Raw genomic sequence first — 15,414 nt, forward strand, 5'->3', positions numbered from 1 at the left:
TTACGGTCGGGGTTTTTTTTTCACACTTAACGGCCGATGCAGCATTCCCCTTGGTCACGTGACCAAAATTTGGACGCTTGGCAACCGGTTCATAATGATGACGGTTGCAGTGTCCTGGGGTTTGTATCGGGGTGAAATGCTTCCGGTTCGGACCGGATCGCTCGACCTGATGATCCCGGCTGAGTTGCCTGATCGCCAGAACCTTTTAAAAGCATTTTTTTTTACTCAACTGAAGAGGTTGCAGAAAAAAATGCTTTTAAAAGTTAAAAAAAAAAGTTGGTCACGTCCACCCAGTCACATTACACACACACACACACCCCAAACCATGCCCACAGAACCAATAGTGACAAATTTTACATTTCACTCCTGGGTTGTATAATAGCAATAGCACTTAGACTTATATTCTGCTTCCCAGTGCTTTTCAGCCCTCTCTAAGCATATTGTCAGCATATTGCCGCCCCCCCCCCCCCCCCAGGTCTGGCTCCTCATTTTATCCACCTCGGAAGGATGGAAGGCTGAGCCAACATTGAGCTGGTCAGGATCAAACTCCTGGCAGAATTAGCCTGCAATACTGCATTCTAACCAGAGGGAGGGAGGGAAGGAAGGAAGGAAGGAAGGGCAATAGTAGTAGCACTTAGACTTATATACCGCTTCACAGTGCTTCCCAGCCCTCTCTAAGCGGTTTACAGAGTCAGCCTATTGCCCCCAACAATCTGGGCCCTCATTTTACTCACTTTGGAAGGATGGAAGGCTGAGTCAACCTTGAGCCTGGTGGGATTCGAACTGCCAAACTGCAGTCAGCCGGCAGTCAGCAGAAGTAGCCTGCAGTACTGCATCCTAACCACTGCACCGCCACCTCGGCTCGATAATCCCCTTTTTGTGACCTTCTGACAAGCAAAGTCAATGGGGAAGCCAGATCCACTTTGCAGCTAGGTTACTAACTGAGCAACGGCGACGATTCCCTTAACAAGTGCGGCAAAAAAAGGTCGTAAAATGGGGCGAAACTCACTTAACAGGTGTCTCGCTTAACAGCAGAAATGTTAGGTTCAATTGTGGTTGTAAGTCGAGGATTACCTGTACATCCTGCTCCAAAGACACAGGAGCAGTCTTTAAATAAGGCAAGCTTTAAAACCCGTTGAAGATTTTCCTGTTATGGGAAGTAATCAAACTGGGCAGGTTAATCCTCGATTTATGATCATCATCAAGACCAGAATTTTGTCTTGCTCTACATTCAAATGAATTGCGGCCCAACTTTGCGGCCTTTTTTCCAGGATCCTTAAGTAAATCATAGCAGTTGCTAAGTGAATCACGCAGCTGTTGAGCAACTACGGCTTCCTCCGTTGACTTTGTTTGTGAGAAGCCGGCTGGGAAGGTTGCAGGTGGAGATCACATGACTCAAGGGCACTGCAACCAAAACTGCAGTCATAAGTACATGCCTGTTGCCAAGTGCCTAAATTTTGACCGTGTGATGGTGAGGATGCGGCAGCAATTGTAAATGCAAGGACTGGTTACAAGGTTTTTTTTAAAAAAATGTGATTGTAACTTCGAATGGCTGCTAAACAAACAGTTGTAAGTCAAGGACTACCTGTATACCCCATTGATGTAGCTAAGCAGTCTGAAATACTTGCCTCATCCCAGCGTTTTGAGAGTATTTATTTTGAATGAATTGTAATCTACCAATGTTTGCAGCTGCATTGTCTGGGTTCCCGGAAGTTATAGTATGAAGAAATTCACCAGAATTCTTGTCTGTCTGACCCTACCGATTGTAAGAAGGATGGATTTCTACCTGTGTGTTTCGTAGTATTCTGAATGCTAGCATTCATACAAAAAAACCTATTTTCTCTAGCCATTCTGGAATAAATGTCGAAATTCTAGAAACCTTGTACAGCCATTTTGACGACTCTGCAGGAAATCGCATGTAAATTTAGATATCAAACTGTCTGGAGGCATGATAGGGAAACACGCCCGTTTCCCCCCCCCCAAAAAAAAACCACGAAATTTTGATCCAACTCTGGGAGATGTGTGTCATCCAGTTATTCCTGCTGCCCCGCTTCTCACCTTATAATATTTGCATTTTTTATTATTATTATTATTATTTTCAGCACGGCAAGGACTTTGAAGCGATTCAGAACAATATTGCCCTGAAGTACAAGAAGAAAAGCAAGCCAGCCAGCATGGTGAAGAACAAGGAGCAAGTCCGGCACTTCTATTATCGCACTTGGCACAAGATTTCCAAATACATTGACTTTGATAATGGTGAGCACACCCGGAGAGGTTGGCTTGGCTTCTCTGAACGATGCCACAAGCTAACGTAGTTTTATCTTTGGATGGACACAGCTCGGTAGTGTCGTGTCCCACTCCTCCGCTGACGACCGGGTCAGGGAAATCCGAATCGGGCGTGCCTCTGCAGCTCTGCCAAAGTCCTAGCAAAGTTCTCAAGGCAGGCAGGAGACCAGAAAGTGATTTCAGCAAGATAAGGTAGACTTTGTCTGACTCTATGCCAGAAAGCAGATCCTTTATATAGGCCATGGGGTGTGGCTCCATGACTTAGCACTTATCCAGGCCTGCCCCTCCCTTCCTTCTGTGCCGCCGCCTATCAATTCTCCTGAAGCGAGGGTCACTCCAGTCTGCAGCTGTTGGTAATTGACCTTCCTCAGGCTCACATGCTGTGGGGGAGGGGGAGGGGTCTAGTTGCTCCGTTTGCCTGGGCATGGAGCCAGAGCTCGGGGCTGGAGGCGCTTCTTCTTCCTCAGCCTGTCTGGGCATGGAGCCAGGGCTGGGGCCGGGAGGCATGCTAGGACATTCCTCCGTGTTCGGAAGCAGATAAGAAGGCCCCGGCTGCGGGGAAAGCGGACGAGGCACAACAGGTAGGTAGGTGGTAGTAAGGAACGCTTAGGATTTGCCCAGAGTATTCTTGTTCAGACGAATAGGGCCTCCATCTGATTTGCCCCGTTTTACGACTTCTCTCACCACAGTTGTTAAGCGAATCACTGCCCTTCTTAAATTAGTAACATGGTACTTAAGTGAATCCGGTTTCCCCATTGGCCAAAAGGTCGCAAAAAGGGGATCACGTGACTCCGGGACGCTGTGAGTCAGTTGTCAAGCACCTGAATTTTGATCCTGTGACCGTGGGGAATGCTACAGTGGTCATAAGTGTGAAAAACGGTCATAAGTCACTTTTTGATGGTTTAACTTTGACCGTTCACTCAATGAAGTCGAGGTCTGTCTATACTTTATTGAGTTATACCAGATGTTTTGGTTAGTACCAGTAAACAACTAACCATCATAAACGGGAGTTGTCAGCTGTCAAGCATCTGAATTTTGAAAGCGTGTCCATAGGGATGCTGCAATGGGCACCTGTGAAAAAAGATCATAAGCTGCTTTTTTCAATGTCGTAACTTTGAACAGTCTCTGAATGAACTGTTGTAACTCAAGGACTCTTTGTATTAGTAAGTGCTTCCATGGTGAAGGATTTGCTGGTGACATCTCTGTTGCCTGGGAGACGTGCAGTTCATGCGTCCCGATGAAGTTGCTCACCAAAGTGCTACCCATTTATCTATTCGCTGTCACCTTTCAAACCTCTGGGTCAGTGGGAGCCGGAGCATGGGATGGGAGGTTCACCCCGCCCTGCGGCAGCAAGGGCTCTCGAACGCGAAACTGCCGATCATCAGCCCAGCGTTCTAACCTCGTCAGCCGCTGCGCATCTTCAGTTATCATATAATGCAGAGGTCTTCAACCTTGGCAGCTTTAAGACCTGTGGACTTCAACTCCCAGAATTCTCCAGCCTGCTATGCTATGCTGGCCGGAGAATTCTGGGAGTTGAAGTCCACAGGTCTTAAAGCTGCCAAGGTTGAAGACCTCTGATATAATGTGTAAAGTAAAAAAAAAAACAATATGAGAGTAGAAGCACCATAGTATTTTCAATATCTTGAATAATCAGAATATTGCAAAAGATATTTGCAATGTGTCATCCTACAACCAGCTGTGAAATGTGTCACCTTATCGAACAGTTAATATTAATTGCAGGGGGACCTACCCGGATCAGGTAACGTTGAAGTAAATGTCAGTATTTGTCTGCTAGATTCTTTTTAAACAAGAGGATGCTCTTAGTTTAATCCAATCACGTGCAAGTTTGGTGGTTTATTCTTTTCCGTGAGCACCTGTGTTTTTCTTTCCTTTTGCAGTGTTTTCTCAAGGGCTGAAAAAATCCTCCCTTGAGCTTTATGGCTTAATTTGTTATGGGGAGCTGAGAAAGAAGATTGGGGGCTGTGAGTATATTGTGTTTTTTTTTCCGGTGGCATGAAATTAGAAAGTATAGAAAGCTTCACTGCCGTGGAAAACCCGCTTCCCAACCATTTTCCCAGATGTTTCTAATTTTTTTTTCCCCTCTACAGTATTTTGCACATCGTTCTGCAGTGTGCCATTTCTCTTGGCTTTTGTGTGGGAGAGATTTTCCGAGCATCCTCTGCAGTTTTGCTCTTTCAGTGCAGAGTAGAAGGAAGCAGAAAACACGCCAGGAAGCATCTGTTGTTTGTGGGTGTCGTTTCACAAACAATGAGAAATCTGCTCGTCCTTGCCTTAGCAGAAGGATTAAAGAACTACGCAGGATGACTTCTGCAGAATTGAAAGCAGGGATCATATCCGACTACAGATTAGGAATGAAAACCAAAATGCATTCTGAGTAGCTTTCTTTAAAAAAACCAAAACAAACCACAATCCTCTCAGTATCCAACTTGTTATGTCTAAAGTGACCGTACAATTCTTTTTTTTTTTTAACATTTGGTTTTATCACACACACTGATCAGAATTAGCAAATACGACTTGTCCTATTTAATCATTGGAAGTAAGGAATGCTTATTCCTTCCTTATTCCTGCTGGAATTGGGCATGTCTATTTTAATGAAAAGAAGAACTAGGGGAGACATGATAGCAGTGTTTCAAAATCTCAGGGGCTGCCACAAAGAAGAGGGAGTCAAGCTATTCTCCAAAGCACCTGAGGGCAGGACAAGAAGCAATGGGTGGAAACTTACCAAGAAGAGAAGCAATGTAGAACTAAGGAGGAATTTCCTGACAGTGAGAACAATTAAGCAGTGAAACAACTTGCCTCCAGAAGTTGTGAATGCTCCAACACTGGAAATTTTTAAGAAGGGGTTAGATAACCGTTTGTTTGAAGTGGTGTAGGGTTTCCTGCCTAGGCAGGGGGTTGTACTAGAAGACCTCCGAGGTCCCTTCCGTTATTCTGCTTTGTTCCGTTCCATTCCATTCACTCCTATTCTATTCTATTGTATTCCATTCTATTCCATTCCATTCCATTCACTCTTATTCTATTCCATTCTATTCCATTCTATTCTATTCTATTCTATTCTATTCTATTCTATTCTATTCTATTCTATTCTATTCTTTGGTCCAATTAGGATAGAACCTGATGTAGAACCTTTTACATTTCTCGCTGGATAATGATTCCTTTGAGGAACTTGGTCTTGGGTCGAAGGAAGTTGTTGCAAGAAATGGTTTGTGTCCATGTTTGATTTTGCGAATATCTTGGGCCAATTCTAGTGGATACGTGGATCTCCATGCTACATCTTTTATATTTCCTTTATTCCAAGACATTTAGGCTGTCGCTTAGCTTGTCTCCCATTTTCCTTTACTTTCTTTAACAATTGTGCAAAGTCCTTTGTATACAATTAAATGGTATGATGTTTGATGCCTAAAATGATTTTTTCTAGAATAACACGAAGAATCTTGCTCGGTTGATTTTTAATTAAAATAATATTCTCCCCAGGAATGACAATTTTGTAGTGATAAAGATGGCCCTCAACCTGTTAATTATTTTGTGCAGTCATGTTTCGTTTTTGATATTCTGACCGTGATTCAGTATTTTTTTTCATATTTTTTAAAGGTATGGATGACAAAAACGCAGCTAAACTCAATGAGCTTATCCAAGCTGGGTGAGTAATTTTTTTAAAAAAACAACCATGATATCTGTCATGAATAAAGGCGAAGATACGTGTCCCAGGATAACGTTGCAGGATCCAATCTGGATCGGTCACCGAGACCAGAGATTTGGTCTTCCAAACTTCCGGAAGAGAGAGAAATTGCCTGAAGATGAGCGCGAGTCCGAAAACTCGGAAAACAAAACCTCATTGACCGACCCAGATTGGATGATTGGCTTCTTTTACATCTCTCCTCCTTTCACGTTAAAAATGCTCAGAACAGATGTTTGTTACCTTGCACTCTGTCAAGAGACTGATGGAACTAATTCCAGTATATTTTGCATGTTGTAAGTGGTGGCTCATTGGATAAGACGCTGAGCTTGTCGATCGAAAGGTCGGCAGTTCAGCGGTTCGAATCCCTAGTGCCGCGTAACGGGGTAAGCTCCCGTGATTTGTCCCAGCTTCTGCCAACCTAGCAGTTTGAAAGCACGTAAAAAATGCAAGTAGAAAAATAGGGATCACCTTTGGAGGGAAGGTAACAACGTTCCGTGCGCCTTTGGCGTTGAGTCATGCTGGCCACATGATCACGGAGACGTCTTCGGACAGCGCTGGCTCTTTGGCTTTGAAACAGATGAGCACTGCCCCCTAGAGTCGGGAACGACTCGCACGTATGTGCGAGTGGAACCTTTACCTTTACCTAAGCTTCCTAAAATCTTGTGGAGTGGGGTAACGATCATTAATCTAAATACGTAATTTACATTAATGTGATTGTCAAGAATGACCGAATGCTTGCTTGAGATTTTCAGTGAGAAAATGGTCCTGCCCTTGATTTGGACCCCATAAAGACAAACACTACTGGAAGGGAATAGATTGTGCCATTCACAAAGATTTTGTCTACTTTCCTAGTGGTGTCTAGTGGTTAAGGCACCAGGGTAGAAAGCAAAAGAGTGTGAGTTCTAGTCACGCCTTAGCCATGAAAACCAGCTGAGTGTTTTTGGGCCCATCACCAGAATAGTGGGTGTTCTACTCGCGTCTTAGCCGTGAAAACCAGCTTTCGACCTGTCACTCACTCTTCAGCCCAATTCACCTCACAGGATTATTTTTCTTGTGGAGAAAAGAGGAGGAGGGTATGTTGGATATGTTTCCCTCCCCTTGAGTTATTTGTAAAAATACCGGTAATAAAAGGCGGGATATCAATAAATCAAATCAAATAAATCTTCAAGCATCTCACCCCTTTTTAATATTCTTTTTAGAGCCACAACGGTTCGCTACAAAGGCAGGAACCTTCGTATCAAGGCACCCATGTGCAGGGCTCTGAAGAAGCTCTGTGATCCAGATGGTATGTCGTAAACTCTGGGCAGGAAAGCCACTTGGCGCAGCTGGCAGGGAGGAGGAAGGCCCTGTGTGCCATCAGCCGTGTGATGTTCACTGTTAAAAGGCAGATGCTGAGATGGTGGGAAGGAACATGTTTTTGTTGTTAGTTCAAAGTCATGTCCGACCCATCGCAACCCCATGGACAACGTTCCTTCAGGCCTTCCTGTCCTCTACCATCCTCTGGAGTCCATTTAAGCTCACGCCGACTGCTCTGGTGACTCCATCCAGCCACCTCGTTCTCTGCCGTCCCCTTCTTCTTTTGCCCTCCATCGTTCCCAGCATTAGGCTCTTCTCCAGGGAGTCCTTCCTTCTCATTAGGTGGCCAGTATTTGAGTTTCCTCTTCAGGATCTGGCCTTCTAAAGAGCAGTCAGGGTTGATGTCCTCTAGTACTGACCGGTTGGATTGCCTTGCAGTCCAAGGAACTCGCAGGAGTCTTCTCTAGCACCAGAGTTCAAAGGCCTCAATTCTTTGGCGCTCAGCCTTCCTCATGGTCCAATTTTCACAGCCATCCATTGCAAACTGGGAACATCAAGAGAAATTTGACACGTGAATTGGACGTGCATTTATTCTTAAGTCTTGGGAAGCTGTCTGAACAGTCCGATGATCCACCTTGTAAAATTTCTATTACAGGCAAACCTCGAATTACGACCACAACTGATCCCAAAATTTCTGTAGCTCAGTGAGACATGGTTCAGGGAGTTTTGCCCCCTTTTACGACCTCGCTTGCCACCGTTGTTAAGTTGAATCAGTGCACTTGTTAAATGAGTAACGCATGTGTGCAGAGTATCTGGCTTCCTCCATTTGGCTTGGGTTGTCGGAAGGTCGCCGAAATGGGGATCACATGACCCCGGGAACCTGCAACCGTCATAATTATGAACCAGTTGCCAAGTGTCTCAATTTTGGTTTGAAAGTTGGATTCACTTAACAGCTGTGTGGTTTGCTTAACATCCACCGTAAAACTGGTCGTTAAATCAGGTGCGACTTCACAACCGAAATTCCCGGCCCATTTGTGGTCATAAGTCAAGGACTAGCTGTATTCACCTCTGGTGTGGCTTGTCAAGGATGATGGTTTGATCTCTTTCCTACCTTCCACTAACCCTCTTTTCAAGTTACCATATATGGGCATGTTTCTCCTACACTGTTGCTCCCAGCCGATCATTTCATTCCCTCAGCCCCACCCCAGTGAGTTCAAACTTGTAATTAATATAGCAATTTGGTTTCCTTGCTGTGTTACCTGATGTTACTTTCCATTTGACCTCTACCTGAAGTCTAGAGGGATTATTTGTTTCTCAGCCCAAATACCCGTTTTTGATGATTGGTAGACGTATATCCTATTAGAGTGTCTTAAGACTTCGGTTACTTACTAGCACCACAGTGGCACAGTGGTTAGAGTACAGTATTGCAGGCTACCTCTGCCTGCCTGCTGGCTGCCTGCAATTTGGCAGTTCAAATCTCACCAGGCTCAAGGTTGACTCAGCCTTCCTACCTTCTGAGGTCAGTAAAATGAGGACCCAGATTGTTGGGGGCAATAGGCTGACTTTGTAAACTGCTTTGAGAGGGCTGTAAAGCATTATAAAGCGGTATAGTGCTATTGCTATTGCTATTTTAATTGTTCTCCTTAAGCTGATGCTGCAGAATCAGAAGGACACTGTTCAGGATCTGCTTAATGTGTTTCCAGTAGATCAGAAAACGATTTAATTCCCTGATAACGGGTTCTCCTTGACTTACAACCATTTGTTTAGTGGCTGTCTGAAAGTGGGATGACCCTGAAAAAATGTGACCTACGACTGGTTTTCACACCAATGACCATTGCTGCAGCCATCCCTGTAGCTTAATGATCCAAATTCAACTGCTTGGCAACTGATTCATATTTATGGCGGTTGGCAGTTATTTATTTATTTATTTAATCACATTTTTATACCGCCCTATCTCCCGAGGGACTCAGGGCGGTTTACAGCCTGATAAAAACACAAATATAAAAACAAGATAAAACACCAATTAAAAAACTTATTGAATAAGGCCGAATTTAAAATATGATTAAAATAATAAAACCCCATTAAAAACTAAATTTAAAATTAAAATTCTAGTCCAGTCCTGCGCAGATAAATAGATGTGTCTTAAGCTCGCGGCGAAAGGTTCGAAGGTCAGGAAGTTGACGGAGTCCCGGGGGAAGTTCGTTCCAGAGGGTGGGAGCCCCCACAGAGAAGGCCCTTCCCCTGGGTGTCGCCAGTCGGCACTGCCTGGCGGACGGCACCCTAAGGAGTCCCTCCCTGTGAGAGCGCACGGGTCGGTGGGAGGCAATCGGTGGCAGCAGACGGTCCCGTAGGTAACCCGGCCTTAAGCTATGGAGCGCTTTAAAGATAGTTACCAAAACCTTGAAGCACAAGGTTTCCTGGCAGTGTCCTGGGGTTGTGCAAGATCCCCATTTGCCACCTTCTGACAAGCAAAAGTCAGTGGGGGAAGCCAGATTGACTTTTAACAATCACGTTACTAACTTCAACAGCCGCAGCAATTCACTTAACAACTGTGGCAAGAAAGGTCGTAAAACGAGGGAAAGCTCAGTTAATAATTGTCTGGCTTAGCAATAGAAATTTTGGGCTCCGTTGTGGTCGTAAGTCAAGGATTACCTATAGATTGCCCTCTGGGTGTGTGATTTCCCCGTGTATTTTGCTTAACTGGGCTAGCAGGTAAGGATTTCAAGCATCCGTTCTGTCCTATAGGAATAAGTGATGAGGAAGATCAGAAGCCCGTGCGTCTTCCCCTGAAGGTCCCTGTGGAGCTGCAGCCACGGAATAACCATGCCTGGGCCCGTGTGCAGAGTCTGGCCCAGAACCCACGACTCAGGTAAGGCTGGCTGTGGGAGGTGAATGGGTAGAGCCCATAGGGGCCTTGAAATTGGATTCACGGCAACAAGCAAAATAAAGTGGCTGTCTGTTTCCAGCCTCTGGAGGGCCTCGGGACCCCAGCAGAAGCCTCCAGAGCCTGGGGAGGGTGGAAAACGCCCCCTCCTCCCGCTGTGGTGCAAGTGGCCGACTAGGCCATGCCCACCATGGCCGTGCCCACCCAGCAATGGGGCAGCGAACCCGTTGCTAAAGATGTCGTGTCCCACTCCTCCGCTGACGACCGGGTCAGGGAAATCCGTATCAGGCGTGCCTCTGCAGCTATGCCAAAGTCCTAGCAAAGTTCTCAAGGCAGGCAGGAGACCAGAAAGTGACTTCAGCAAGATATGTTAGACTTTGCCTGACTCAGAGAATGCCAGAAAGCAGATCCTTTATATAGGCCATGGGGTGTGGCTCCATGACTCAGCACTTATCCAGGCTTCCCCTCCCTTCCTTCTGTCGCCGCCGCCTATCAATTCTTCTGAAGCGAGGGTCACTCCAGTCTGCAGCTGTTGGTAATTGACCTTCCTCAGGCTCACATGCTGTGGGGGAGGGGGAGGGGTCTAGTTGCTCCGTTTGCCTGGGCATGGAGGCAGAGCTGGAGGCTGGAGGTACTTCTTCCTCCTCAGCCTGTCTGGGCATGGAGCCAGGGCTGGGGCCGGGAGGCATGTTAGGACATTCCTCAGCGTTCGGAAGCAGATAAGACGGGCCCAGCTGCAGGGAAAGCGGGCGAGACACAACAAAAGGATCTGAAGCCCACCCTTGCTTAGTTCCCTTGCTAACAATATCCCTCATTTTCTGATTCTTCTATTCTTTCTTCCGTGACTTGACAGAATGATCGTGGAGCTTCATCGGAAGGTATCCAGCCTCATTGAGTTCCTGAAACAGAAATGGGCTCTCCACGAAGTGCGTATCGTATCCTTTCTCTAATGCGTTAAAGGTAATGGGATGGAATGTAGTCTTGATTCCAGGGAGGGAAGGGCTGCATTCCAAAGGAGCAAGAGATCACAGTTAGAAAACAGATGAAGACAGCTCCTGCCTAATAATTCCCAGAGTATATGTTTAACAGTGCAAGTAGTTGGTTTTAGTTTGGCAAGATTTGTCTGTCGTTGAGGAACAATGAAGGAAACTGCTCAGAAGTACCTCAGCCTGTCTTTTTTGGTAATTAGTTACTTCCTTGTTTCAAGAGTTGGCATTTTTAACATTACAGGTAATCTCAACTTACAACCACCATTGAGCCAAACATTTCTGTTTTGTTAAGTGAGTTTTGCCCCCGTTTTATGACCTTTCTTGCCACAGTCGCTAGGTGAATCACCGCAGCTGTTAAAGTTAGTAACGCGGTTGTTGGGTGAATGTCTTCCCTGTTGACTTCGCGCGTCAGAAGGTCGCAAAAGGGGATCTGCATGACTCCAGGACACTGCGACCGTCATAAATATGAGCCTGTGACCGAGTGTCTGAATTTTGATCACATGACCATAGAGATGCTGCAATGGTCGTAAGTTTGAAAAACAGTCATAGTTCACTTTTTTCCAGTGCTGTTGTAACTTTGAACGGTCACTGAACGGACTGGTGTAAGTCGAGGACTACCTGTACTAATGTAATGTCAGGGTTCCAAGTAACATCCACAACGAGAGAAAACTCTGAGGCTTGAGTTTCCTCAAAGTTCCATTTTATTAGAGATGTCCTATTGGCACATCCGGAAAAACCCGAATCTGAAAGCTTCCGGGTTTTCCCCACCCAAAAGAAAGTCCAAGTCCCTGCCCAACCCCCACAAGTCCATCACATTATACAATCAAAGCACCATCTCAACTGGAGATGCCTCCCAGTGCCAGCCATCCAGATGCAGGGCAAGATGTCCTTGACTCTCTGAGAAAGGAACGTTGTTATGACTACATATCACCTCTGCTCCATACAATCCCCCCTGCCAGTTTCCTACAGTAGTAAATGTGGCAGGCCTGAAAGCCCAGCGCAAAAGATGGCTTCCAGGCCTGACAGGCCAGCCCACCCCCAACCCCCACCCCCATCAAAAAAGTGTGTCCTGCATTAAGAGTAACATAGGGGTTAAATTTAGCATACTAATCACCTCTCCCTCCCCCAGGGGGGACCCTTTGGCTTCTCAGGGATTCTATCATGGAGTTGCTTTACTAGTCCTTCCCAACTTTTAACCCAAGTGGCTTCAGACAAAGGATATTCTTTCCAATGCATTAAATATTGCAATACAACCTAGAGCCTAAGATTTATTTTTACTTCGTAGTGGATTTCCCCTTGTACTAAAGATAGGTTTGAGAGGTGCCTGAGCCTGCGGCCTTAACCTGGACCCTACTTCTGGCTTCAGCAAACTACTAGTGGAAAACAGGATGCACTTTCCCTAGAATGTGGGGCAGGTTAAGCTGAACTGTCATTGGGTTAATTAGTTTCACTATTTTTGTTTAATTTGCATTTATATCCCGCCCTTCTCCGAAGACTCAGGGCGGCTTACACTATGTCAAGCAATAGTCTTCATCCATTTGTATATTATATACAAAGTCAACTTATTGCCCCCAACAATCTGGGTCCTCATTTTACCTACCTTATAAAGGATGGAAGGCTGAGTCAACCTTGGGCCTGGTGGGACTTGAACCTGCAGTAATTGCAAGCAGTTGCTGTTAATAACAGACTGCATTAGTCTGTTGAGCCACCAGAGGCCACTATTGGGAGCGGACCTAAAAATATAGGTCCCAGCTTCTTGCTAGGCAGCTTCGGTCTTACGTATTTAGTTGACAGATAAACCCGATTGCCCACACATGTTCACTAAGCCGTCTCTTCCATTTAGAACAGTAGTAATCAACCTGGTCCCTACCGCCCACTAGTGGGCGTTCCAGCTTTCACGGTGGGCGGTAGGGGTTTTGTCCGATACTGAAGCACTTTCCTTTTTTTTTATTTAATTGACTTTTAAAAAAATTTTCATAGCATTATTCAAAAACATTTTCATTAGGTTTTCATAAAATTCCCCGTGACAATTTAAATTTCTGAAAATATACTATTTGTATCGCCCGTGCATAAGTTTAGTTCACATTATGTAAGTGAAACTAAATGGCGCTATAGTGCAACCGCAAACAAAAGAGCCTCGTCCCAGAATAGCTCGCGCATCTCCCTCCTACACCACCCAGCTGTAACAGACAAGCAGAGCTGGTAGCCGGCGCCCCCCCCCCAAACCCAATCCACGATGCGCAAGAGGTATGCGCAGATAATGATACTCTTTATAAATCACCATTACTGTGGAACCGGTGGGCAGTTAGAAAATTTTACTACTAACAGAGATACATAAGTGGGCGGTAGGTATAAAAAGGTTGACTACCCCTGATTTAGAACAAGGGTTTTCTTTCCCCAGTTCTTTTCATTTGCAGTCTCACTAGTAGCCTTCCTCTCTTCAGGGCAACCAAAAGATGCCACGTTCTCTGCTCGGTTGCTGGCTGGGCATGGCCTAGTTGGCCTCCTGCACCACACTGATGGGGGGTGGGTTATTTTTTGCACTCCCCGGGCTCTGGAGGCTTTCCTCGAGCCTCCAGGAGAGCGAAAATAGCCTCCGGAGGCCCTCTGGAGTCCATTTCTGACCTTTCCGAACTTCCGGTAATCCCATTTTCTGCCCTCACTGAGCCTCCGTGCGAACCCTGCACTTACCTGCATCCATAACAGGCCACGTGGAGACCCCACGTGGGAGGGGTAGGAGGGAACGGGCCAGCCAGGAGTGGGATTTGGGGGTTCTCCGAACTGCACAGAGTCTTAGCTAGAGGTTCTCCTGAACCCCCAGCAGCCTGCCCCTTTTTGCTTCTCCACACCTATCTTCCTAAACCCCTTGCTTGCAGAGGAAAACACTAGTTGAGAGGCAGCTGCAAGATTGCAGAGATGCTGAAGCCAGCAGCAGCTGTTCCGAAGAGAAAACCACACTTCACCTCTTCCCAGGGGAGAGCTGCACGCTGACGCCCCTGCCTGGGGTTGCCCGCGTGGTACACTCCAAAGCTTTCTGCACAGTGCATTGGCAAGAATCGGGGCGCTGCAAGCAGAGCACGAAGGATATCCACCTCTTGCCCCCTGCCCAAATCCTGGGTATACAGAGCGGTCAGGGGACAGCCAGAGGGCAGGTGAAATACTCACGGGGGGCAGAAAGTAAGGGCGTAGCCAAGGCCGAAACCACTGTGGAAGCAACTCGAACTCCTCAGTTGATCCTTGATCCCGTCGCGAACCCGGAAGATTGCTCCTCCGAAGCTGGGCTTGCCGAAGGAGCACCCTTGGACCTTGGCGTCGCCAGCCATCTCAACAAGCCGCCCGCTGGGCTTCAGGACCCGAGCGGGAGCCTGGAGAAGTCCACTCCGGTGACCGAGAGCAGAGAGGCGGCGCCCGCCGTTACCTCGCCCGCCTCGGTCGACACCAGCAGCGGCGCCAAGTGCAGTTGCGGCGATCTCCTGCCGGATTTAGAAGAACTCTCCCTGCTCGATCCCTTTCCCCGTTACATGAAGTCCTGCCACGATCTGATCGTCCCCGAGAAGTGTCTCTGCACGGAGAAGCTGGATAGGAAAGAGGTAGTCGCCTTAGCGAGAAGCTCTCCTTCTGGGAGGGGTTTCCCTGGTGGCACGGAGACTGGCAACTGCAGTCCCACACAGCAGCTGGCGAGCGGCAGGGTGGACTTGCCCGGTGTCGGTCCATCCACTTCTGAAACTCAGGCCTTCCGCTTCTCCGGACTTCAAGCGGAACCGTGTGTGAAGGAGCTCCCTGACGCAGTAATGGAGGATTCTCAGGAGAAGCTCACCGCCTCACTGCCGCCACCGCCGCCACCTCCACCGCCGCCTCCAGCTCAGGGACAGACGGCCGCGAAGCCGCTCAAGGATGACCCCAGCCACCTCGCGCAGCAAGTGCGAGAGAAGGGATGGAGCCTGCGGACCTCTGAAAGCCTTACCTTGGCTGAAGTCTACCTCATGATGGGCAAGCCGAACAAATTGCAGCTAGAATACGATTGGCTGGCAGTCTTGGGGCAGGAAACTCAGGATGCCGGGGAGCCGATCGCCGAACCGAAATCTGCTCCTCCGTCGGCCGCTTTTCACAAACAGAAACTCCTCAATTGCCTCTTGAAACTCATCTCTTCTGAAGTGAACCCCAAACCGGTAAGAATCTGTTCGGGCTCATTAGGCGCCCTAGATTGGACCGTGTTGCCACCCTCTTTAAGTCAGGGGTCCTCAAACTTTTTAAACAGG

General features: G+C 47.0%; 1 protein-coding gene across 4 annotated transcripts in view; it reads left to right on the forward strand.

Annotated features, from left to right (window-relative positions):
- CRAMP1 (cramped chromatin regulator homolog 1) overlaps nucleotides 1-15,414 on the forward strand; it is a 55,217-nt gene that overhangs the window by 16,921 nt on the left and 22,882 nt on the right. For all 4 annotated transcript variants that reach the window (XR_009152134.1, XM_058157920.1, XM_058157919.1 and 1 more), the window contains exons 4-10: nucleotides 2,103-2,256; nucleotides 4,185-4,268; nucleotides 5,899-5,947; nucleotides 7,186-7,271; nucleotides 10,028-10,151; nucleotides 11,020-11,101; nucleotides 14,032-15,324. Coding sequence is in view for 3 of the 4 variants with exons in the window: in XM_058157920.1 (XP_058013903.1) it covers nucleotides 2,103-2,256; nucleotides 4,185-4,268; nucleotides 5,899-5,947; nucleotides 7,186-7,271; nucleotides 10,028-10,151; nucleotides 11,020-11,101; nucleotides 14,032-15,324 (1,872 nt within the window). In the remaining variant the exon portion in view is untranslated. The remainder of the gene's footprint in view (nucleotides 1-2,102; nucleotides 2,257-4,184; nucleotides 4,269-5,898; nucleotides 5,948-7,185; nucleotides 7,272-10,027; nucleotides 10,152-11,019; nucleotides 11,102-14,031; nucleotides 15,325-15,414) is intronic.

Source organism: Ahaetulla prasina, chromosome 14 (genome assembly GCF_028640845.1).
Source record: "Ahaetulla prasina isolate Xishuangbanna chromosome 14, ASM2864084v1, whole genome shotgun sequence".
NCBI classification, from domain to species: Eukaryota; Metazoa; Chordata; class Lepidosauria; order Squamata; family Colubridae; genus Ahaetulla; species Ahaetulla prasina.